The sequence below is a fragment of the Macaca nemestrina genome, chromosome X, assembly GCF_043159975.1.
Source record: "Macaca nemestrina isolate mMacNem1 chromosome X, mMacNem.hap1, whole genome shotgun sequence".
Lineage (NCBI taxonomy): Eukaryota > Metazoa > Chordata > Mammalia > Primates > Cercopithecidae > Macaca > Macaca nemestrina.
Window position 1 is genome coordinate 62,573,579 of NC_092145.1, and position 26,331 is coordinate 62,599,909.

At 38.6% G+C, this 26,331-nt stretch overlaps 1 protein-coding gene across 4 annotated transcripts in view; it reads right to left on the reverse strand.

The window, feature by feature from the left end:
• Positions 1-26,331, reverse strand: part of LOC105487992 (protocadherin 11 X-linked) — a 789,315-nt gene that overhangs the window by 367,319 nt on the left and 395,665 nt on the right. For all 4 annotated transcript variants that reach the window (XM_011751645.2, XM_011751644.2, XM_011751643.2 and 1 more), the window contains exon 4: positions 24,781-24,861. In XM_011751645.2, the coding sequence (XP_011749947.2) occupies positions 24,781-24,861 (81 nt within the window). The remainder of the gene's footprint in view (positions 1-24,780; positions 24,862-26,331) is intronic.

The window sequence follows — 26,331 nt, forward strand, 5'->3', positions numbered from 1 at the left end:
GAGGAAACAAATGTAGAATTCTTACTGAAAAATTTGAATGTAGATGGCATGGCATGGGCAGACCTTAGGGATACATCGTGGTCTTAACCTCCAAGATTTAGACACTAATTTTCTCTGTCTTGTCAGGACTTAAAGTACTGCCTAGGTCAGAGAACATGGAAAACATCACTATCTTCTTTTAAATCACTAAGTCGTTCAATTAATCAGTATACATTTATTGTTTGAGTAGTCCAGCGTGATAGAATACCATCCGTTAGGTGTTTTAACACAAGTTTCAATGTCCAACTAACTAGTAGACATCTAAAAAACAAAAATGCAGATCAACATGTTTTGGCTGCATTGTTGGTAAGACTATCTTCCCTTAAACACTGTGAATACAAAAATAGAAGGTTGAAGGAATTGATGATCTTTCAGTGACAGGTATAACACAGTTTTTGCTGTCTGTTTTCCACCAATTTCTATTTCATTTTACTGTTAAGCTTAATTGTCTTATTATCACTACTTAATGCATACATTTCACTTTCAAAGATATAGTCTTTTTCATAAAATATATACAACTATTTTTCATTTTTTGTTAGAGCAATATTCCTCATGTACATTATTAAACGGATATGATTGTTTAGTTTTCTAAATTTTAATGGTTTGCAGAATTTTTCAATAGGCTACTAGTATATCTTTATAGTGACTACATTATAGTATCTATGAAATTATAAAAACAAACATGAAACTGTCCCTACATAAGGGTACAAATTGTGTGTGTGTGTTTTAATATTCCCCAAAGAATATTTTGTAGTAGTCTGAATTTTGCATTCAAATAACCTATCAATACCTGAATATCAAGAATAGTTTGATTGTTAATGTTTTGCTCTCATACTTGTTCCCCAAAATAAAAATTCTAAGGATGATGCAATTGAATCAAAAATTGATCTATTTCAATTTAAGACATTTCCTGCAGATATTGAGGCACCTCTGTTGATTAGGACACACTTTGCTTAAAAAGAGAAAAATATACAAAGGAAATTCTCACATAAACCAGGAGATCTGGTTTCTAACTCTGCCACTGACTACTTCTGTGAGCTTGGAAAATAATAACTATTACTGTTGCTTGAGGGTCTGTTAAGTACCGTGCTTTATTTAATTTTTTTTAATTTTGCAAAATCTAATGTCATTGTTCTTAATCCCATCTTCACCATTCTAATATTTGAATTCCAGTTCCAGTGCCTTTACCAACAAGAATTCTTTCCTGATCTCCACTCCCAGTCAAACGCAATCAGTTCTTTTGCATGGACACAACATGTTACTTATTCTACCATTTAGCACCCATTTCGTTCCATCTTTTATAGTTGGTGGTTGAAAAAAATACTTTCTTACTAAACTATGAGCAACTAGAAGTCAAGGCTTTTATTATTTTTTTCTTTTACATGATTGTATTTCCAGTTTATTTCCTCAGGACTTAGCACAAACTAAGCACTCAGTAAATGCTTTTTTTTTTTTTTTTTTTTTTGAATTATTGTGTTAAGTGAAACTAAAATAAGGGAGAAATACTACAAACAGCTTATTCTAAAAAATATTAAACCAGCAGAGAAAGTGGGACATATGGCAAAAATAATTTATTTACCTCCGTTAGAGCAAAATGTGTCTTGTACAGGTGTAAATTATATTGCCTTAGAAGAGCTAACGCAAAAAGACATTTTTATTAGAATATTAAAAAAAAAATGTGTATTTGACATGTTGTAAAACACCCCTTTATGCTAGCAACAGCCTTTTTAATAGTTGTTGCAGTAGAAAAAATACCAACAGAAACCAAATATATTTCTATACTACATACTAACAGCAGTGTCAAACACTCAGAGGTGATGCAAGGGAAAAAAGAAAAGAAGAGCAATTGTGTTGGTGGAGGACACCCACGGAATTCTCACAGCACACACAATTTGGCAAGAGATAATCACTTTAGACAGAGCAAAGGTAAGTGGCACCTAGCACGCATGATCAGTGATTAAGTGTAAATTTTAAGAGGTTGCTGTAGTTGTTTCTCTTGCAATTATTTTCTTTTAAAAGTTCTTAAAAAAAAGTTTCAGACAAATTAAATTTAACAGAATTTAATTAAGCAATGAATCATTCGAGAATTGGGCAGTACTCAGAATCAGTAGAAGTTTAGAAAGCTCTACTCCACAAGGTGGGCAGGCAACATTTATGGACAGAAAACAGAAGTGAGACACAGAAAACAGAAGTGAGGTACAGAAACAGCTTGATTAGTTACTGCTCAGCCTTGGCCATACATGAACACAGTCTTGTCAGTTGACAGGATGTTATTGGCTGAAGATACAACTAAGCAAGGTTTCCATTTGTTTACATACTAAGTTAAGTTGCAATTTGTCATATAGAAACTCAAGGTACAGAGGCATCCCTAGGCAAAATTTAATTTAATTTAACAAAATGTATATGTTAGACACCTTCAAGGATCAAAAGAGTCTAGTTAAAAAAAAAAAATCTAGTATCTCCCATAACATTCTGTACTATCATCTCTTTTTTTTATATATATACTTTAAGTTCTAGGGTACATGTGCACAACATACAGGTTTGTTACATATGTATACAGGTGCCATGTTGGTGTGCTGCACCCATTAACTCGTCATTTACATTAGGTATATCTCCTAATGCTATCCCTCCCCCTTCCCCCTCCCCCCTCCCCACATGTTCTCTTCCTGTGTCCAAGTGTTCTCATTGTTCAATTCCTACCTATGAGTGAGAACATGAAGTGTTTGGTTTTCTGTCCTTGTGATAGTTTGCTGAGAATGATGGTTTCCAGCTTCATCCATGTCCCTACAAAGGACATGAACTCATCCTTTTTTATAGCTGCATAGTAATCCATGGTATATATGTGCCACATTTTCTTAATCCAGTCTATCATTGATGGACATTTGGGTTGGTTCTAAGTCTTTGCTATTGTGAATAGTGCCACAATAAACATATGTGTGCATGTGTCTTTATAGCGGCATGATTTATAATCCTTTGGGTATATACCCAGTAATGGGATGACTGGGTCAAATGATATTTCCAGTTCTAGATCCTTGAGGAATCGCCACACCATTTTCCACAATGGTTGAACTAGTTTACAACCCCACCAACAGTGTAAAAGTGTTCCTACTTCTCCACATCCTCTCCAGCACCTGTTGTTTCCTGACTTTTTAATGATCATCATTCTAACTGGTGTGAGATGGTATCTCATTGTGGTTTTGATTTGCATTTCTCTGATGGCCAGTGATGACGAGCATTTTTTCATGTGTCTGTTGGCTGCATAAATGTCTTCTTTTGAGAAGTGTCTGTTCATATCCTTTGCCCACTTTTTGATGGGGTTGTTGTTTTCTTGTAAATTTGTTTGAGTTCTTTGTAGATTCTGGATATTAGCCCTTTGTCAGATGGGTAGATTGCAAAAATTTTCTCCCATTCTGTAGGTTGCCTGTTCACTCTGATGGTAGTTTATTTTGCTGTGCAGAAGCTCTTTAGTTTGATTAGATCCCATTTGTCAATTTTGGCTTTTGTTGCCATTGCTTTTGGTGTTTTAGTCATGAAGTCCTTGCCCATGCCTATGTCCTGAATGGTATTGCCTAGGCTTTCTTCTAGGGTTTTTATGGTTTTAGGTCTAACATTTAAGTCTTTAATCCATCTTGAATTAATTTTTGTATAAGGTTTAAGGAAGGGATCCAGTTTCAGCTTTATGCATATGGCTAGCCAGTTTTCCCAGCACCATTTATTAAATAGGGAATCCTTTCCCCATTTCTTGTTTTTGTTAGGTTTGTCAAAGATCAGATGGTTGTAGATGAGTGGTATTATATCTGAGGGCTCTATTCTGTTCCATTGGTCTATATCTCTGTTTTGGTACCAGTACCATGCTGTTTTGGTTACTGTAGCCTTGTAGTATAGTTTGAAGTCAGGTAGCATGAGGCCTCCAGCTTTGTTCTTTTGGCTCAGGATTGTCTTGGCAATGCAGGGTCTTTTTTGGTTCCATATGATCTTTAAAGTAGTTTTTTCCAGTTCTGTGAAAAAAGTCATTGGTAGCTTGATGGGGATGGCATTGAATATGTAAATTACCTTGGGCAGTATGGCCATTTTCACGATCATTGATTCTTCTTATTCATGAGCGTGGAATGTTCTTCCATTTGTTTGTATACTCTTTTATTTCGTTGAGCAGTGGTTTGTAGTTCTCCTTGAAGAGGTCCTTCACATACCTTGTAAGTTGGATTCCTAGGTATTTTATTCTCTTTGAAGCAATTGTGAATGGGAGTTCGCTCACGATTTGTCTATCTGTTTGTCTGCTACTGGTGTATAAGAATGCTTGTGATTTTTGCACATTGATTTTCTAACCTGAGAATTTGCTGAAGTTGCTTATTAGCTTAAGGAGATTTTGGGCTGAGACAATGGGGTTTTCTAAATATACAATCATGTCATCTGCAAACAGGGACAATTTAACTTCCTCTTTTCCTAATTGAATACCCTTTATTTCTTTCTCATGCCTGATTGCCCTGGCCGGAACTTCCAACACTATGTTGAATAGGAGTGGTGAGAGAGGGCATCCCTGTCTTCTGTCAGTTTTCAAAGGGAATGCTTCCAATTTTTGCCCATTCAGTATGATATTGGCTGTGGATTTGTCATAAATAGCTCTTATTATTTTGAGATACATCCCATCAATACCAAATTTATTGAGAGTTTTTAGCATGAAGGGCTGTTGAATTTTGTCAAAGACCTTTTCTCCATCTATTGAGATAATCATGTGGTTTTTGTCTTTGGTTCTGTTTATGTGATGGATTACGTTTATTGATTTGCATATGTTGAACCAGCCTTGCATCCCAGGGATGAAGCCCACTTTATCATGGTGGATAAGTTTTTTGATGTGTTGCTGGATTCGGTTTGCCAGTATTTTATTGAGGATTTTTGCATTGATGTTCATCAGGGATATTGGTCTAAAATTCTCTTTTTTTTGTTGTGTCTCTGCCAGGCTTTGGTATCAGGATGATGTTGGCCTCCTAAAATGAGTTAGGGAGGATTCCCTCTTTTTCTATTGATTGGAATAGTTTCAGAAGGAATGGTACCAGCTCCTCCTTGTACTTCTGGTAGAATTCGGCTGTGAATCCATCTGGTCCTGGACTTCTTTTTTTTTTTTTTTTTTTTTGAGACGGAGTCTCGCTCTGTTGCCCAGGCTGGAGTGCAGTGGCCAGATCTCGGCTCACTGCAAGCTCGACCTCCCGGGTTCCCGCCATTCTCCTGCCTCAGCCTCCCGAGTAGCTGGGACCACAGGCGCAGCCACCTCGCCGGGCTAATTTTTTGTGTTTTTAGTAGAGACGGGGTTTCGCTGTGTTAGCCAGGATGGTCTTGATCTGCTGACCTTGTGATCCGCCCGTCTCGGCCTCCCAAAGTGCTAGGATTACAGGCTTGAGCCACCGCGCCCGGCCGGTCCTGGACTTTTTTTGGTTGGTAAGCTATTAATTATTGCCTCAATTTCAGAGCCTGTTATTGGTCTTTTCAGGGATTCAACTTCTTCCTGGTTTAGTCTTGAGACAGTGTATGTGTCCAGAAATTTATCCATTTCTTCTAGATTTTCTAGTTTATTTGCATAAAGGTGTTTATAGTATTTTCCCATGGTAGTTTGTGTTTCTGTAGAATCAGGGGTGAAATCCCCTTTATCATTTTTTATTGCGTCTATTTGATTATTCTCCCTTTTCTTCTTTATTAGTCTTGCTAGTGGTCTGTCAATTTTGTTGATCTTTTCAAAAAACCAGTTCCTGGATTCTTCTATTTTTTGAAGGGTTTTTTGTGTCTGTGTCTCCTTCAGTTCTGCTCTGATCTTAGTTATTTCTTGCCTTCTGCTAGCTTTTGAATGTGTTTGCTCTTGCTTCTCTAGTTCTTTTAATTGTGATATTAGGGTGTCAATTTTAGATCTTTCCTGCTTTCTCTTGTGGGCATTTAGTGCTATAAATTTCCCTCTACACGCTGCTTTAAATGTGTCCCAGAGATTCTGGTATGTTGTGTCTTTGTTCTCATTAGTTTCAAAGAACATCTTTATTTCTGCCTTCATTTCATTATGTACCCAGGAGTCATTCAGGAGCAGGTTGTTCAGTTTCCATGTAGTTGAGCGGTTTTAAGTGAGTTTCTTAATGCTGATTTCTAGTTTGATTGCACTGTGGTCTGAGACACAGTTTCTTATAACTTCTGCTCTTTTACATTTGCTGAGTAGTGCTTTACTTCTAACTATGTGGTCAATTTTGGAATAAGTGTGATGTGGTGCTGAAACGAATGTTGATTTGGGGTGGAGAGTTCTGTAGATGTCTATGAGGTCCACTTGGTGCAGAGCTGAGTTCAATTCCTAGATATCCTTGTTAACTTTCTGTCTCATTAATCTGTCTAATGTTGACAGTGGGGTGTCAAAGTCTCCCATTATTATTGTGTGGGAGTCTACATCTCTTTGTAAGTCTCTAAGGACTTGCTTTATGAATCTGGGTGCTCCTGTATTAGATGCATATATATTTAGGATAGTTAGTGCTTGTTGTTGAATTGATCCCTTTACTATTATGTAATGGCATTCTTGTCTCTTTTGATCTTTGTTGGTTTAAAGTCTGTTTTATCAGACACTACAATTGCAATCCCTGCCTTTTTTTGTTTTCCATTTGCTTGGTAGATCTTCCTGCATCCCTTTATTTTGAGTCTATGTGTGTCTCTGCGTGTGCAATGGGTCTCCTGAATACAGCACACTGATGGGTCTTGAGTCTGTCCAATTTACCAGTCTGTGTCTTTTAATTGGAGCATTTAGCCCATTTACATTTAAGGTTAATATTGTTATGTGTGAATTTGATCCTGTCATTATGATGTTAGCTGGTTGTTTTGCTCTTTAATTGATGCAGTTTCTTCCTAGCATCGATGGTCTTTACATTTTGGCAGACTATCATATCTTTAAGGGATCAAGAAGTCATGGTCTGCTGGTAAAATTACCCCAGTGTTACCTTCAGTGGCATCGGCCTAAATAAGCATCATTGCCTCAAACAGTCAACACAGCTGTATAACTGAACATTCATTTTGCCTTAAGTCTCAACATGCCTTAATCAGATAATTCTTCTGAATGACCTACTGTCAACGGGGGAAGAAAGTTGAGGGTAGGAGTTAGAAGTGTTACAGTTCTTATTCCTTGCATCAGAGTACCTAAGACACTCCCTTATGGAAATGTCTTCTAAGCAAAAAGGCAAATGGCCAAGGAGATCCTCGATGATATCCCTCATGGTACATATAATGTGTGCATTAAAGAGCTGAGGCAGGTCACCAAACTTATAACCTTAGCATTTGTGTAACCATAGCATTTATAAGTCTTGCAAGCAGGTTCCCATTTATGTAAATACACAGAATACATACATACATCATATGTATGTATGGTGTAAGTTACATTTATTGAATATTTACTATGTGCTAGACACTGTACTAAGTGCTCTATATAGATTAAGTAATAGAATCCACAGTAATTACTGATTAAACCTAATTATTATTATCATGATAAATGATGGAAATAAAACTCGGAGCTATTAAATAGTTTGGTGAAAATTACATAGTGAGTCAGTGGCAATGTTGGTATTTAAACCCAAAATTATCTGACCTCAAAGCCCAAGTTCTTATGCGGCATAGTATGTTGCCTCTTAGTTTTGGTGGATACCAGTTGCTTCAGGTGAGAGAAGATGGTTGTACCTGGCAATGAAGAACACTAAGTGAGTATAAGATACTATGCTAGGTGTGGAGTCATGAGTTAAAAATAATCTCTGCTCTTAAGAACTCACATTGTACTGGGGGAATATGACATAGGCATAGAATATGACATAGGCATAGAAGCTTGCCGTGTAAATGTGTGTGTGAGAAAGTCTTGAGAGGAATAGACACAGTGTTAGTGAAGTTCAAAGAATGGAAAGCTAAAAGCCAGGTGGGTGCTTTGAAAGATGAATAAGAAGGTAGTGGTTAAGCACATAAGCAAACAGCACTGCTTGGGAAAGGAGAAATATATACAAATAAGTGGGGAGGAATGAATAAAAGGGATGAATTAAAGAAAGAGCAAAGAATCCAGTTTGGAACATAAGCATGCATTTAAAAATTAGGCATGTGTGTGGCTCACGCCTGTAATCCCAGCAAGTACAGAGGCTGAGTTTGCAGGATCACCTGAGCCCAGGTATTGGAGGCTGCAGTGAGCTATATTTACACTCTTGCACTCCCGCCTGAGCAACAGAGCAAAACCATGTCTGTAATAATAAAGAAATAAAAAACAAAATTAGCAGGTGACAAGACCGGAAAGAAAGGTGTAGGGCAAAACATGGATAGGCATGAAAGTAACTTTACACTTCTTTAAATGAATAATGGGAGATGACAAAAGACTTGAAGCTAGAATGATCCATACACCAGGGCTGGAATTTAGAATGAAATATATGGTAGCTCTTTAAGAACGGACCAAGGGGAAATCTAGGAGAGGGGAAGGGATGTGGCATTTGACAGCAATAGTCCATGTGATGTGTTTTGCAGCCTTAGTGTAAAGCCTATGAAGATGAAATACATTTGGAAACTCACTCTTGTGAATTATTTATATGATAAATTAAACCTGACCAAAGATCATTGCAGAAATCTGGTGAGAGTATCAATATGAGTGGAAAGTTGGAAAGTCTTCAGTTGTCCTATCCTATTTCCAACAGCTTTACGTTACTAACAACAACAACAACAACAAAAGAATTCTACATCACAGAAAAGAACCAACAACTGTAGAGAGATCAGGATGCTCTACACTGGATGCTAATATGAAATTGCAGCAGGAAACAACAGCAGGAGAGAACTATCTATTATAAAGTAAAAGAAAATGAAACAAAATGGAAAAATCTTTAAAGTCTCGTAGGCATGCAACTTGCTAAATTGTTCTAGTGTTGTTTCTTTTACATTTGGGCACTAACATTTAAATAGGGCAATCTGACATTGTTACCTGTGAAACAGAGTGTTTCTAAAGAAACAAGTCCTGAAATTACAAATTAACATTTAGATAGAGTAATCTTCCAAAATTGAGACACAAAATGCTTTCACATCACACCAAGGAGCTCCCTGCCATTGTATAATCCTTTAAAAAAAATCTAGTGAAGAGGCTGGGCGTGGTGGCTCACGCCTGTAATCCCAGCACTTTTGGGAGGCAAGGAAGGTGGATCACCTAAGGTCAGGAGTTTGAGACCAGCCTGACCAACATAATGAAACCCCATCTCTACTAAAAACACAAAAATTAGCTGAGTATGGTGGCATGCACCTATAATCTCAGCTGCTCAGGAGGCTGAGGCAGGAGAATGTCTTGAACCCAGGAAACGGAGATTGCAGTGAGCTGAGATCACCATTGCACTCCAGCCTGGGCAACAAGAGCAAAACCCTGTCTCAAAAAAAGAAAAAAAAAATCTATTTAAGAAAACGGTTTGCACCAAAATTATGCTGGAAGTCAACGATTAATCTAATGGTCATACAGTAGACCCATAAAAGAGATTGTGAAAAGGTTCACTTTGATTTTTATTATTTTTAATTTTAACTCTAGATTACATCAGCAAGTGTTTTAAAGTAACTAATATTTGCTGCTACAGATCTGAGCAAACTCAGTGATGTTTCTTTAAAGACAATATCTTAAATTTGCTTATAATAGTTCTAGATTAGTCAAAGTAAGTATTTTCAGCATATAATATTGTGCTGATCAGAAAAACTGATATACAAACTTAACTCAATGGAATTTTTGTTTCCTTAACAATAACCCCTGCCAAAATCAACAAAGAGGCACAGGCATATAATGTCTCTGGCCTTTATCTAGCCTTCCTCTACAGATACTTCTGAAGGTTCTCAGCCTGCTCAACTGCTTGAGGTTATAGCCAACTTTGCCTCAGACCAGAATCAGTCTGCACCATTCTGCACCACACCTACCACACCTAGCAGTACTTCGTATATATGTATGTGTGTGTGTGTGTGTGTGTGTGTGTATTGTATATAATGTTTTCTTTTCAGTCGGGATCTCTCTTCCGTCACCCAGGCTAGAGTGCAGTGGCAGGATCTCCGCTTACTGCAACCTCAACTTCCTGAGCTCTGGTGATTCTCCCATCTCAGCCTCCCAAGTAGCTGGGACTAAAGGCATGTGTTAGCACACCTGGAGTTTTTTGTATTTTAGTAGTAATGAGGTTTCGCCGTGTTGCTCATGCTGGTCTCAAACTCTTGGGCTCAAATGATCCACCCGCCACGGCTTCCCAAATTGCTGAGATTACAGGCATGATCCACCATGCCTGGCCTCCTGGCAGTACTTTAACAGGCCCAGTCTCACTATCTAAGCACAGAATTTAACGTGTTACTGTAGCCATGGAAACCTAAATGTCCATGTTTGCTAAACCAATTGCACGTGGCTATGTTTCCCTGCTTCCTGTTTTACCTTCCAATTTTCAGATGAGATTGGAGAGAAAACACGGAATTGGTTATCTGGTTATTGAACATCTTCCATATGCTCACTTTAGAAACTTTATTGTGCTAACCTTCATGGCAATTCTATAAGAATGATATAAATATCCCCAAGTTACAGATGCAGAAACAAATTCAAATAATTTGTCACTTGTCTCAGGCTCTATGTATAGTTAATGAGATAGTCATTGACTGCATTCTTACTACAAAGAGAACCAAATAATGAGGTTGCCTAACCCTGAGTATCATCATTGATCACATATTTTTTTTCTGCAGAATGTTTCCCTCCAGATCAGGACTTTTGGCGTCCTAAAGTTAGTCCAAATTCATCAAATTCCCTCTTGCACATTTGAATGTGTCCTGCTGGCAACTCTTCTTTGAGGATAATACCTTCATCCCAAATGTGATGAGGCCCCCAGCTCTGGCCTCACCTATTCCTGGTGTTTATTCCGCTCTCAAGTGGCCTCCATTTCACTCTCAATGTGCTTTACTTATGAGTCCTCATGATAAACCAAGTGACAAGCTTTTAGCAGCTTGGTTTCAGTGTCGTCAACAAGGCTACTTCTGTGATTACAAACGCAATTTGTTTTGCTTGGGTGCTAGACATTGCTGGAAGACTCATGCACGGGCTGATGAGTCATAATCCAAAACTCTGTGTAAACAAATGATTCATATGATAGAAGTATATTCACCCTTGATTTCTTCCTTATATTTGAAAACTGAATCTCAGTATTTTATTCATTTGATTTATTATTATATTGAATAGTGCTTAAATTCTATAATTTATTTTCCAAAGCCTAATAACCGGTAGCTATAAAAGGCATAGTAGCAACTTTTTTTCTAAGTTGGTTGCCAATATTTTGTGATCCAAGAGCTCCAGAAGAATGGTTCCCATCTGTTGTGCTATGTATTCATCTGCTATGGGAGCTCATAAGCCTTTTATCTATGGACATGACACCCATCTGCTCTGTTGCTAAGATTCATTAACATGCCATGAGAATCGTGGGATGTCAGGTCACACCTGGGATACATGTTCACTGAGAGGCCATTATGTATAAATATAAGAATAGGGGACAGTGTATGATTGGACAAACAGCATGGACTTTAGACAGAATATTTATGTTTAAATTCCCCTATCAAACACTTGCAAACTGTGCAACATTAGGCACATTATTTAACCTCTCTGAGACTCATTTTCCTCAACTGAGGAATTAATGGCTATACAACAATAAAGCTGCTATAAGGACTGGATGAATTGAAATTATGACTTTAGAACACTTAATATAAGGTCATTAGTAATCACTTAAAAATAAAAGTTACTAATGATTAAAAGCAAAGTACTCAAACGGCTAAAGGTAAATGACAATGACAATGACAAAACCTTAGGACTCTGGGCAGAGAACAATGTTGAATATTTTCTGTATGTCTAAAAATAAAACCCTACACTTACAAATAATGTTATCACATCAGGGTGTGTTGATTTTTTATATTTAGTCTTTCTACTGTCTAAAGAGTTACCTCTAAACTTGTCTTGGCATTTGAGGCCTTCAGCAACATAATTCTTGAAGATGAAAATTACTCTCAAAAGTTCCCAGATTGTGGCCGGGCGCGGTGGCTCAAGCCTGTAATCCCAGCACTTTGGGAGGCCAAGACGGGCGGATCACGAGGTTAGGAGATCGAGACCATCCTGGCTAACGCGGTGAAACCCCGTCTCTACTAAAAAAAATACAAAAAACTAGCCGGGCGAGGTGGCTGGAGCCTGTAATCCCAGCTACTCGGGAGGCTGAGGCAGGAGAATGGCGTAAACCCGGGAGGCGGAGCTTGCAGTGAGCTGAGATCCGGCCACTGCATTCCAACTTGGGCGACAGAGCGAGACTTCATCTCAAAAAAAAAAAAAAAAAAAAAAAAAAAAAAAAAAAAGTTCCCAGATTAAGCTTTGAAATAATTCTGGCCTCAAATCTTTCCATGATAATAGTTAGCTTATGTTTCTAAAGAACATACACATTTTCCACACAACTTAAAGAAATCATACCAAAGAAACACATCCTGAACTTCAAGCCAAAAGATAAGTGTATTGGGCTTTGAGGAAAACATTAAACTATGAAGTGTGTGATTCAAAAACATTTTTTTTAAGTGTAAGTATCTTAAAACTATCAAAAATATCACCTGTTGTGAAACTGTAGCTGACAAGTAAAGGAAGTTAATGATATGTGCACCTTGGAAAACTTTGTATTGTTTTCTGACCCCATTGAATTTTTTTCAAGATACTTCTGTTGCTAATAAAAGAGCATTCCAGGCCGGGCATGGTGGCTCATGCCTGTAATCCGAGAACTGTGGGAGGCCGAGCGACCAGCGTGACCAACATGGAGAAACGCGGTCTCTACTAAAAATACAATATCAGCCAGGCATGGTGGCACACGCCTGTAGTCCCAGCTACTCGGGAGGCTGAGGCAGGAGAATTGCTTGAACCAGGGAGGCGGAGGTTGCAGTGATCCAAGATTGCACCATTGCACTCCATCCTGGGCAACAAGAGCAAAACTCTGTCTCAAAAAATAATAATAATAAATAAATAAATAAACAAACCATCAAATAAAAGAGCATTCCAAGGGTCAAACACTGTGACTCATGCCTGTAATCCCAGCATTTTGGGAGGTCAAAGTGGGTAGATTACTTGAGGCCAGTAGTTTGAGACCAGCCTGGTCAACAGGGTGAAACCTCACCTCTACCAGAAATACAAAAATTAGTGGAGTGTGGAGGTGTGCACATGCAATGTCAGCTACTTGGGAGGCTAATGTATGAGAATTGCTTGAGCCTGGGAGGTGAAGGTTGCAGTGAGCTGAGATTGTACCACTGCACTCCAGCCTGGGTGACAAAGCAAGACTCTGTCTCGGAAAAAAAAAAAAAAAAAGCGTTGCAAGTGGCCTCACCACACAGACAAAAATTGAAATCAATACAAAAATATTACCCTAGCATAGTCTAACATTTAATGAATCAAATATGCATAGTCAAGAAAGGTAGGTTTCCCTGGAAAAGAAGTAAAGACACTAGTGATGACTTTTAACCTGAGCATCTAAATCTTCCTTTGGGGTGTTTTGTTTATAAACAAAACAAAAACTCAAATTGATGTGACTCATTCTGTCGGAAATTATAGACCATTTGGAATATGAAAGATTTATATGAGATAATTTTATTTTATGAAAACTGATTAGCCAAATTCCTGTGGATTTCTTAATTGTGCTGTGGTAAAATATAAGATCAATGTAGCAGTTCCTTCATCTAGTAAATTTGCTGCTAACAGATTGAATTAGTGATCCTGTTAGCACTATTCCAGGATTAGGTCATTCTTCTACACTGCTAATTCTCACATTCCATCACTCTTAGTTTCTCTCAACCTACAGAAAGATTTTCATTAAAGATTACCATAGTAGTTTACTGATATAGTTTGGCTCTGTGTCCTCACCAAAATCCCATGTTGAATTGCAATCCCCAATGTTGAGGGAGGGACCTGGTGGGAAGTAATTGGATCATGGTGGCAGATTTCCCCCTTGTTGTTCTCATGATAGTGAGCGAGTTGTGAGGCTATCGGGTTGTTTGTAAGTGTGGAGGACATCCCCCTTCACTCTCTTCCTCCTGCTCCCACCATGGGAAGTTGTGCTGGCTTCGAGTTCACTTTCTGCCATTATTGTAAATTTCCCGAGGCCTCTCCAGAAGCAGAAGCCTATACAGCCCACAGAACCATGAGACGATTAAACCTTTTTTCTTTATAAATTACCCAGCCTCAGGTATGTCTTTAGAGCAGTATGAGAATAAACTCACACAGAAAATTGGTACCAGAAAAGTGGGGCATTGCTATACAGTTACCTGAAAATGTGGAAGTGACTTTGGAACTGAGTAACTGGCAGAGGATGAAACAGTTTGAAAGGTTCAGAAGAAGACAGGAAGATGGGGGAAAGTTTGGAACTTCCTAGAGACTTGTTAAATTGTTGTGACCAAAATGTGGACAGTTATATGAACAATGAAGTCCATGCTGAGGTGGTCTCAGATGAAGATGAGGAACTTACTGGGAAATGCAATAAAGGTCACTCTTGCTATGCTTTGGCAAAGAGACTGGCAGCATTGTGCCCCTGCTCAAGGAATTGGTTGAACTTTTTAAGAGAGACGATTTAGGGTATCTGATGGAAGAAATTTCTAAGCAGCATAGTGTTCAAGATGTGACCAGGCTGCTTCTAAAAGCCTATACTTACTTGCATAAACAAAGAAATTACCTGAAACTGTAACTTATATTTTAAAAGGGAAGTAGAGCATGAAAGTTTGAAAAATTTACAGCTTGGCCATGTGGTAGAAAAGTCTATTTTCGGAGCTGGGTGCTGTGGCTCAGGCCTGTAATCCCAGTGCTTTGGGAGGCCGAGGTGGGTGGATCACGAGGTCAGGAGATCGAGACGATCCTGGCTAACACAGTGAAACCACGTTTGTACTAAAAATACAAAAAAATTACCTGGGTGTGGTGGCTGGCACCTGTAGCCCCAGCTATTTGGGAGACTGAGGCAGGAGAATGGCATGAACCCAGGAGATGGAGCTTATAGTGATCTGGAGTCGCACCACTACACTCCAGCCTGGGCAACAGAGCGAGACTCTATCTCAAAAAAAAAAAAAAAAAGCCCATTTTCTGTGGAGGAATTCAAGCTGGTTGCACAAATTTGCATATGTAAAAAGGAGCCAAATGTTGACAGCCAAGATAAAGGGGAAAATGCCTCGAAAGCATTTCAGAGACCTTCACAGAAGTCCCTCTCATCACAGACCTGAAGGCTTGGGAGAGAAAAATGGTTTCATGAGCTGTGCCCAGGACACTGCTGCTCTGTGCAGCCTTAGGACATGGTGCCCTGTGTCCCAGCTGTTCCAGCTCCAGCTGCGGTTAAAAGGGGCCAAGGTACAGCTTGAGCCCTTGTTTCAGAGAGTGCAAGCCCCAAGTCTTGGCAGCTTCCACATAGTATTGTGCCTGCCGTTACACAGAGGGCAAGAGTTGAGGCTTGGGAGCCTCTGCCGAGGTTTCAGAGGATGAATGGAAAAACCTCAATGTCCAGGCAAGACATCTGCTGCATGTGATGAAGCCCTCAGGGAGAACCCCTACTAGGGCAGTACAGAGGGGATATGTGGGGTTGGAGTCCTCACACAGAGTCCCCACTAGGGTACTGCCTAGTGAGCTGTGAAAAGACGGCCACTGTTTCCAGACCCCAGAATGGCAGATCCACTGAGAGTTTGCCCTGTGCACCTAGAAAAGCCACAGGCACTCAATGCCAGCCCATGAAAACAGCCAAAAAGGCTGTACACTGCAACGCTGCAGGAGTGGGGATGCCCAAGGACTTCGGAGCCCATCCCTTGCATCAGTGAGGTCTGGATGTAAGACACGGTATAAAGGTAATTATTTTGCAGCTTTAGAACGTAATAACTGCCCTGCTGGGTTTTGGACTTGCATGGGGCCTGTAGCCAATTTGCTTTTCCCATTTTCTCCCTTTTGGAATAGGAGGATTTCCTCAATGCCTGTACCCTGGTTGTATCTTGGACATGACTAATTTTTTTTTTTTTTTTTTTTTAATTACGGGCTAGTAGTCAGAAGGGACTTGCCTTGTCTCAGATGAGACTTTGGACTTCAATTTTTTTTAGTCAATGCTGGAATTAGTTAAAACTTTGGGGGCCTGCTGGGAAGGCATGACTGTGTTTTGAAATCTGAAAAAGACATGAGATTTGGGAGGGGTCAGGGGAAGAGTGATATAGTTTGGCTCTGTGTCCTCACTCAAATCTCATGTTTAATTGTAATCCCCAATGTTGTGGGAGGGACCTGGTAAAAGGTGATTGAATCCTGGGAGCAGACTTCCCCCTTGCTTTTCTTATGATAGTGAGTGAATTCTCATGAGATCTCGTTGTTTGAAAGTGTATAGGACTTCCTTCTTCACTTTCTCTCCCCAATGCTTCCACCATGTAAGATGAACTGGCTTACCCTTCACCTTCTGCGTGATTGTAAGTTTCCTGAGGCTTCCATAGCCATGCCTCCTGTACAGCCTGCAAAATTGTGAGTCAATTAAACCTTTTTTTCTTTATTAATTACCCAGTCTCAGATAATTCTTTATAACAGTGAGAACAGACTAATACATTTACCATTTCTAAAAAATTGCATTTTGGGGGGCATTTCAACACCTTATATTCTGTATGGTTTGTGTATCTTATTGTTTATTTCTTTTCACTCCAGCATCATAAAGGATCATCTTACTTTATCATATGCAAATATATGCAAATATATATATGTTTGTTTGTTTGTTTGTTTGTTTCAGGGACCATCTTCTGTTCTTGCTTTTCATTCTTGGTGAGAAACTATAATAAAATGATTAGGAAAATGAGCTTTGAAGCCAGACAAAGGGAGTTTGCATCCTGTCTTTTGTACTCACTAGCATCTTTCTGTTCCCCAATTTCCTCATTTATAAAATACAGAAAATAAAAATAATAGTTTTAATAACAGTCACAGGTTAGTAATGAAAATTAGATGAGTTCATGTTTTAAATGTTTAGGAGACTGCCTAATATATAGTAAATTTATATAAATTTTTTAAAGAAAAGAAAAATTTTTTTTTTTTTTTGAGACAGAGTCTCACTCTGGCACCCAAGCTGGAGTGCATTGGTGGGATCTCGGCTCACTGTAACCTCTGCCGCTCGGGTTCAAGCGATTCTACTGCCTCAGCTTGCTGAATAGCTGGGATTCTAGGCACCTGCCACCACACCCAGCTAATTTTTGTATTTTTAGTAGAGACGGGGTTCCACCATCTTGGCCAGGTTGGTCTTAAACTCCTGATTTCGTGATCCACCCGCCTCGGCCTCCCAAAGTTCTAGGATTACAGGTATGAGCCACCACGCCTAGCCTAGAAATAACTTTTATGACCACATTTGGCTTCCATCGTCTTTCCAAAGTGATCATTCTTTCTAATGTCTTTATTTTTCTTGTATCACTTTACATAGCACTATTTTATGTCCTTTTTGTGCCAGAAGTCAGTTATGCTTTTTGTAGAAGACATGAGTCATAAGCTGTGACCATTGATATTTGGAAAATTAAAGTCAAACAATAGGTTCATTCCCCACTCCCATATATTCTACAGCAGTTGTCTAGTGCTGTTATTCCAAGCTACTTATTTCTCAGTAAATATAAGACATGATTACAAAATATTGTATTTAATGAAGTACAGTGGTAGTCAAGATATTGTCTAAATGCATAATTAGAATGGCATCTTAGTAGAATAATTTTTTTACAAGCCAGGCAATTGCTATTCAATGTCATTAGAAAAGCATGAAAAAGTCCCAATAAGTCGACCCCAGTTTTATTTTGTTTCAGTTTGTTTACAGAACATCATTCAGTTTTAGACTTGCTAACTCATTATAATTGCCATGAATCAGGGGAAGGGAAGGTGAAGAGTGAATTTATTGTGGAAGGGGAAACGATCGAATCATCATAAAATGCCACATTACAAAAAAATAAGAATTCCATGCTAACTCGCTTATACATATGGCATGTGCAAAGCTGATCAACTGCCATTTTTTTGAGTACCTCTCTATTTCCTCTAAGTATTGCACAGCTGCTAGCATATTTGCTGCAGTGAATGTTTTTGATCCCATTGGCCCCTAGAAATTGAAAATATGTTCAGGGTGATTTGATTTATCTTCTGAAGTTGATTAAAACTAACATTAATTTTTGAAAACCTAATTTAGGACTTCATTATATTTACTCCAGTTATATATCAAAATATTTTTAAAGATGCTAACAAAAATGATCATTATCCTAATAAGGAAATAGACATTCTCATTTGATTTTCTTTACTCAAAGAATAAATTGACCTATGATTTCACAATTCCCACAATAATTAGTTGAATACTTGGTTTTTCAGCTAGGATCCACTGTTTTATGGGACACCACTGCAGCATTTGCCAACTAAAAAAAAAAAAAAAAAAGAAAAAACCCACCAGGCGTGGTGGCTCACGCCTGTAATCCCAGCACTTTACAAGGCTGAGCCAGGCAGGCAGATCAGCTGAGGTCAGGAGTTCGAGACCAGCCTGGCCAACGTGGTAAAACATTGTCTCTACTAACAATACAAAAATTAGCCGGGCATGGTGGGGTCACCTGTAATCCCAGCTACTTGGGAGGCTGAGGCAGGAGAATTGCTTGAACCTTGGAGGCAGAGGTTACAGTGAGCCGAGGCAGTGGCCTTGCACTCCAACCTGGGCAACAAGAGCAAAACTCTGTCTCAAAAAAATTAAATTAAATTAAAGATTTTCAAAAAGTCACTATCTGTATCGTGAATGTTAATTAATTGGCATCTAGATTGTTGAATGTGGCATTATCAAAGTATTTAAAGATTTCAATGGAGGAATAGAAATGATTTAACTTCTAAATTGCACTCTACTTCCACTAGTTTCTATTTTCAGAATATTGCTTTTAAAATTCCCCAAATTAAGTAATGAATATCTTGTTAAGAATAAGATATTTCATAAGAAACCATAAAAGTTGATTCATGAAATAAGTATTTTTTTTAAGCTTTTCAGGGGCAAGCACAATGTTCCTTAAAAAACAAGATTGAAAAGCCCTTATCCGTACATACTTTGCCTGTAATAATACCATATACACAATGTAACCCATCAGTCTATGGTCTATCTTAAATTGCAATTGAAGCCTCAGGCAGTCAAGGCTGTCAGATAACTTTAAAAAGATCTTCAAGAAAAAAGTGCCCCTTTTATAAGAAATAATTGTGTCAATAACAAGATTTTATCTTTGTTAACAGACAAAAGAATTGGTAATTGGTAAATCAGTAGAGTTAATTATATGGCACTCCATTTACCGGAATGCAGTCAGAAATAACTACTTGCTTAGATAAAAGGTCATTCATTTATGCCTGGGTGCAGTAGCTCATGCCTGTAATCCCAGCACTTTGGGAGACCGAGGCGGGTGGATCACCTGAGGTCAGGAGTTCGAGCCCAAGCCCAGCCTGGCCAACATGAAATACTGTCTCTACTAAAAATCCAATAATTAGCTGGGCATGGTGGCAGGCACCTGTAATCCCAGTTACTTGGGAGGCTGAGGCAGGAGAATCGCTTGAACCCAGGAGACGGAGGTTGCAGTGAGCCGAGATCGTTCCATTGCACTCTAGCCTGGGCAACAACAGCGAAACTCAGTCTCAAAAAAAAAAAAAAAAAAAAAAAAAAAAAATCATTGATTTAGCATCTTCTTATTCATCGAGGAAAAGTGTTATATTACAATGTCTAATTCCATCTGACTTCTATTTATCCCAGTGATACTTGATGTCATATTGGTAGGTTAAATTTTATAATCTTAAGGTGCCTATTTGAAATTGTGTGCTTTTCTTCAACACTTCTATTCTGAAGACCACAGCAATGGTTTCTTAATCAAACATTCAATAAACGTGTAGTATAATTCTGAGATGCCTCTTGGATACAGGTGTAGGTGGGATTATTATGTTATGTTTGCCTTGTATTCTACATTCTCACCAATTTTCTTGAGACTGAATCAGCAGGGCATGACTTGAAAGTCATAGTAAAACCACCTTTGCAAAAATTATAATTAAGAAAATTATTACAGTGAAAGAGATTGCACCTAACTGACCCCATTTTGCTTCTAACTGCCAAGCTGTCCGTGTTCATTCCTGGGCATAGCATAGGCTGAACTGTCGGAGGAACTTAGTTTATGGTTTAACTTTGATACAAAGACCATAATAGCCTGATATGCTTTGACTCTGTGTCCCTACCTAACTCTCACTTTGAATTGTAATAATCCCCATGTGGCAAGGGTGGGACCAGGTGGAAATAATTGAATCATGGGGGCAGTTCACCCTATGCTGTTCTCATGAGATCTGATGGTTTTATAAGGGGATTCCTCCTTCGCTCAGCACTCACTTTGTCTCCTGCCACCAGGTGGCTTCCACCATGATTATAAATTTCCTGAGGCCCCCTTCTCAGCCATGGAGAACTGTGAGTCAATTAAAACCCTTTGCTTTATGAATTACCCAGTCTCCGGTATTTCTTCATAGCAGCATGAGAACAGGCTAATACCATAAATTCGTACTGAGGTAGGTAAGGGGGTGCTGATATAAGGATACCCTAAAATGTGGAAACGATTTTGGAACTGAGTAACAGGCAGAGTTTGGAACAGTTTCAACAGTTCAGATGAAGACAGAAAAATGTGGGAAAGTTTGGAACTTACTAGAGAATTGTTGAATGACTTTGACCAAATTGCTGATAGTGACATTGACAATGAAGTACAGGCTGAGGTAGTCTCAGATGGAGATGAGGAACTTATTGGGAACTGGAGAAAAGGTCACTCTTGCTATGTTTTAGCAAAAAGAATGGTGGCATTTTGCCCCTGCCTTAGAGATCTATGGAACTTTGAACTTGAGAGAGATGATTTATGGTGTCTGGCGGAATAAATTTCTAAGTGGCAAAGAGTTCAAAAGGAAGCAGAGCATAAAATTTTGGAAAATTTAAGCCTGACGATGTGATAGAAAAGAAAAACTCATTTTCCGGGAGAAATTCAAGCCTGTTGCAGAAATTTGCATAAGTAATGAGGAGCCAAATGTTAATCACCAAGACAATGGGGGAAATGTCTTCAGGACATGTTAGAGACCTTCCTGGCAGCCCCTGCCATCACAGGACCAAGATCTAAGAGGGAAAAATGATTTTATGGGCTGGGTCAAGGTCCTTCTTGCTCTGTGCAGCCTCAGGGCATGGTGACCTGTGTCCCAGGTGCTTCAGTTACAGTCATGGCTAAAAGGGCCCAACATATAGCACAGGTCATTGCTTCAGAGGGTGCAAGTCCCAAGCCTTGGTGGCTTACATGTGGAGTTGGGGCTGCAGGTGCACAGAAGTCAAGAATTGGGATTTGGGAACCTCCACCTAGATTTCCGAGTATGTATGGACACACCTGGTTGACCAGGCAGAAGTTTGCTCCAGGGGCAAAGCCCTCATAGGGAACTTCTGCTAAGGCAGTACAGAAGGGAAATGTGGAACTGGAGCCCCCACACAGAGTCTCTACTTGGGCACTGCTTAGTGGAGCTGTGAGAAGAAGGCCACCATCCTCCAGACCCCAGAATGGTAGATCCTCCAACAGCCTGTACTGTGCACCTAAAAAAGCCACAGACACTCAGGGCCAGTTTCTGAAAGCAGATAGGAGGTAGGCTGTACCCTGCAAAGCCACAGGGGCAGAGCTGCCCAAGATTGTGGGAGCCCAACTCTTGTATCAGCGTGACCTGGGTGTGAGATGTAGATTCAAAGGAGATCTTTTTGGAAATTTAAGATGTAAAACTGCCCTATTGGATTTTGGGCTTGCATGGGGCCTGAAACACCTTTGTTTTGGCCAATTTCTCCCATTTGGCATAGGTGTATTTACCTAATGCCTGTACCTCCATTGTATCTAGGAAGTAACTAACTTGCTTTTGGTTTTACAAGCTCATAGGAGAAAGGGACTTGCCTTGTCTCAGATGAGACTTTGGACTTGGACTTTTGGGTTAATGCTGAAATGAGTTAAGACTTTGGGAGACTGTTGGAAAGGCATGATTGTGTCTTGAAATGTGAGGAAATGAGATTTGGGAGAGACCAGCAGTGGAATGATGTGGTTTGGTTCAGTGTTCCCACCCGTATCTCACTTTGATTTGTAATAATTCCCATGTGTCCAGGGTGGGACCAGGTGGAGATAATTGAATCATGGGGGCAGTTCCCCTCATGCTGTTCTCATGACAATGAGTTCTCACAAGATCTGATGGTTTTATAAGGGGTTTCCTCTTTTGCTTGGCACTCAGTGTCTCTTCTGCAGCCCTGTGAAGTGATGATTTCTGCAATGATTGTAAATTTCCTGAGGCCTCTCCAGTCATGCATAACTGTGAGTCAATTAAACTTCCTTTCTTTATAAATTACCCAGACTCAGGTATTTCTTGCTAAAAGTGTAAGAACATACTAATACATAGCCCTTTCCCAAAACCAACTTCTTTCTTGTCTGGGGTCTAAACTGCCTTTGCAGGACTAACATATTAGCCACAAGATTAGGAATTATGGTTTACGAGTCATGCAGCTGGAGGCTGCAAGATTCTGAACCCCCCAAATTGCTCCTGGGGATAACATCTCTATTGTAAACCCTAAGATCAGTGCTTGAGGTATTTTCAATACCCTGCACTTGATGGATCAACTGGTACCACCCAGATAGGTAAACTGACTCAGCAAAAGAAGACAGCTTCAACATTCCCTTGATTTCATCTCTGACCCAACCAATTAGTACTCTCCACTTTCTGACCACCTACCCACCAAATTATCCTTAAAAACCTCCATCCTCTCCTGAGTTTTTGGGTAATAATAAAACTCTAGTTTCCTGTACAGCTGACTCTGTGTGAATTAAACTCTTTCTCTATTGTAATTCTCCTGTCTTGATAAATTGGCTCTGTCTAGGCAGCAGGAAACGAGAACCCATTGGGAGGTTACGATAGTTTCAAACTTGGTGAAACTTCACTAATTCAGGCTGGAATAACTTAAAACTTGTGAAAATTTGGACAGAATCCTGGGTTGGGATTTACTTTAATAATATTAATCATATCTCCTCACAGTGCATAAATTAATTCTGAAACTCTTTGTAAAGAGCATAAATTAAATCTGTGAAATATTGTAGGATGTTATAATTACAGAACACATGACTTCCATGAATTTCAGATGCACACATAAATTAATAAATAATTAACATGATCCTCCTTCCATTCCATTTGGGTTATATATCTAATAGTCTAGATTCATATTTGTGTATTTACATTATTTGAATTTCTTTATCCTATAAAAAATAAAAGACATTTGAAAATAACTAGGTAGAAGGCAATTTATGGATATTAATTTGACACCAGAGGAGTCAGATTCAGGACTTTATTAACAACGGTATAACAACCAGTCATAGAATACCAAATAACATATAGATGTCTGGACATTGGCCTTCTAACCCCATTTTTTTAAGTCCTCTTAAAACCTATACTAGGAAAACAAATTAGAATTGAACTTTTGGTCACATTTTTTAGCTGTCCCGACCAAAATAAGTAAAAGTGGTTGCTTTACAAATACACTTTATGACTTGATTTTTAAAAACAAATTCAGACTGGTTGTGTTAGAGTAGGTAGCTATACAGACATGAGCAGGGCAGAAGATGCTCCTCCCCCAAGAATGTCAGGTGACCATCAGGTGATGGTCAGGCTGTCATTAAACTGTCTCTTTAAAATAATAATCAGTCGCAGCAGAGGCAAGGAAAAGGAGACTCCCAAAAGATAGAAAACACCTGAAGCTGGTGATCAGCAGCTTCCCAATAAGATCTCAGGAGTTGGGTGAGTGGGCTCAAACATGTACGGTAAGAGGCAAAATGGCAGAGTTTAACTGGTATATGACCTTCCTCTAGGAATACTCAACTGGTAAGGGAAAAATGCCTCAATGAGCATGCGCACAACTTCAGTAAACACACTGCAAACGTGGCTCCTCCCAAGTGCTGACAGGCCACTGCAGGAGGATAGCCCATCCCAACAAAAAATCAAGGAAGAAGACACACAAACCTTGGATCCATGCCAATGTGTAAAAACCTCAAGTCAAGGGTCGAACAGGGTACTTGGATTTCTCAAATTGCCCACTTGGCCCTCTACCAAGTGCACTTTGCTTCCTTTCATTACTGTTCTGAAACTTTTTAATATACTGTCACTCTTGCTCTAAAACTTGCATTGGTCTCTCACTCATCCTTATGTTCTTTGGTTGAATTCTTCCCTCCAAGGGAAGAGTTTGCTGCAGACCTACCATATTTACTGCTGCTAATATTATCCCCCAAACAAACTTGTTTCAATGAAGTTTTACTAAAGTTTGCCTAATTAACATAAAAAGCAAATTATGCTATATTATGCTAAAACTTAAATTTAAGTCATATTATAAAACAGCAGTTTTACTTTTTTTCAATCCATGATTACAAAACTACACTTAAACATCAGCAGAATAAACATTTAGAAGATGCTTTTAGAGAAATACTTTTACCTGATCCAACAAGTTAATTTCACTGTTATTATCAAATCACACTAAAAAGATATATATTTACTGTCATATTTTCAACAGTAAATTTTGAGTCCAGCACAAAATCACCTGAGGAAATGTAAGGGAACACACATTGTGTACACTACTTAAGAGTATTCCTCATACCTTTATAAAAATCATTTAAAAGGAAGAGGGAGGAAAAATCATAGGGCTTTTTTCATACCTGTGGTTGGGGATGAATCCAGACCTCCACAGTAGTAGACTCTTTCATGGGGGTGCAAGATCGCATGATCTCCTTCATTGGCTTTAGAAGGGAAGAAAATAGAAGTATTTTAAGCTGTTTGTTAAAAGTAAAACACACAGTACATTTTATATTAACATTGCCTACAGGTAACTAAAATAGTGCCTGGGTAAATTATCTCTTTTTAGAAATCATAGTTTATTTATGTAACAAATGGTTATTGAGGGTTAACCATATGCCACACGTAGCTCTAGGTACTAGAGTTAAAAAAGAGAAAAAAAAGAAAATAAATTTATTTTCTCATGGAGTTTACATGGAGTTCTATTATATGTTCTATTAAACATATGAATGAAATTGTGGAGGACAATTTAAATGATACCAGTAACCCCAGTGCTTTGGGAGGTCAAGGTGGGAGGATCACTTGAGCCCAGCATTTTGGAGGCTGCAGTGAGCTATGATTCTGCCACTGCACTCTAACCTGGGCAGCAGAGCAAGACCTTTTCTCAATAAAATAAAATAAAATAAAATAAAGATAAAAAAATTAAATATTTAAATGGCTGACATTTAAGCTGTAGAAAATTTCTGTCCAATGCTTTTGCAACCTAATGACTTCAAGGGTTATATTTGTGAATGTGCTCTTGTTGCAAATTAAAATCAATCTTGTGTGTGCCACCACAACACAAATTTGCTATTTGCCATACAAAGATATGTAATAGATGTGATAAATGCCAAGGGATTTAATAGATGTGATAAGTGCCAAGTGTATTGAGGACGCAGATCCTCTGCAAATTATCATCGTCTTTTCAGGAATTAACAGATTTTACCAAAGATGTTCAGTTGTTACTTATGTAAGGAAGGAATACCAAGTTGGAAGTGATTGAAGAATTATCCTATATCTTGGCTATTGTGATTAGTGCTGCAATAAACATAAAAGTGCAGGTATCTTTTGGATATATCAATTTTCTTTTCTTTTTCATTTTTTTTTGGATATATACCCAGCAGTATGATTGCTGGATCATATGATAGATCTATTTTCAGTTTTTCCAGGAACATCCTTACTGTTTTCCATAGTGGATGTATTTACATTCCCATCACCAATGTTTCAGCATTCCCCTTTCTCCACATCCTCTCCATTATCTGTGTTTTTGTTTGTTTGTTTGTTTTGTTTTTGTCTTTTTGTAATAGCCCTTTTACCTGGAATGAGATGCTATTTCATTGTAGTTTTTATTTGCATTTCCCTGAAGATTAGTGATGTTGACAACTTTGGGGATAAATACCCAGAATATATAAGGAACTCAAACAACTCAACAGAAAAAATTGATTTAAATATGGGCAAAAGATGAACAGACATTTCATAAAAGAAGACATGCAAATAGCCAAAAGGTACATTTAACTTTTTTAAAAAAAAATAAAGTTTATTTGGGTTGCATTTCACATGCACATTTTAAGCATCTAATTTAAACATTCTCTGTCAACTGTGGGCAGTTCAACGTCTGCTAGGCTGCCCTCTGTCTAATATATAATGCTGTATTC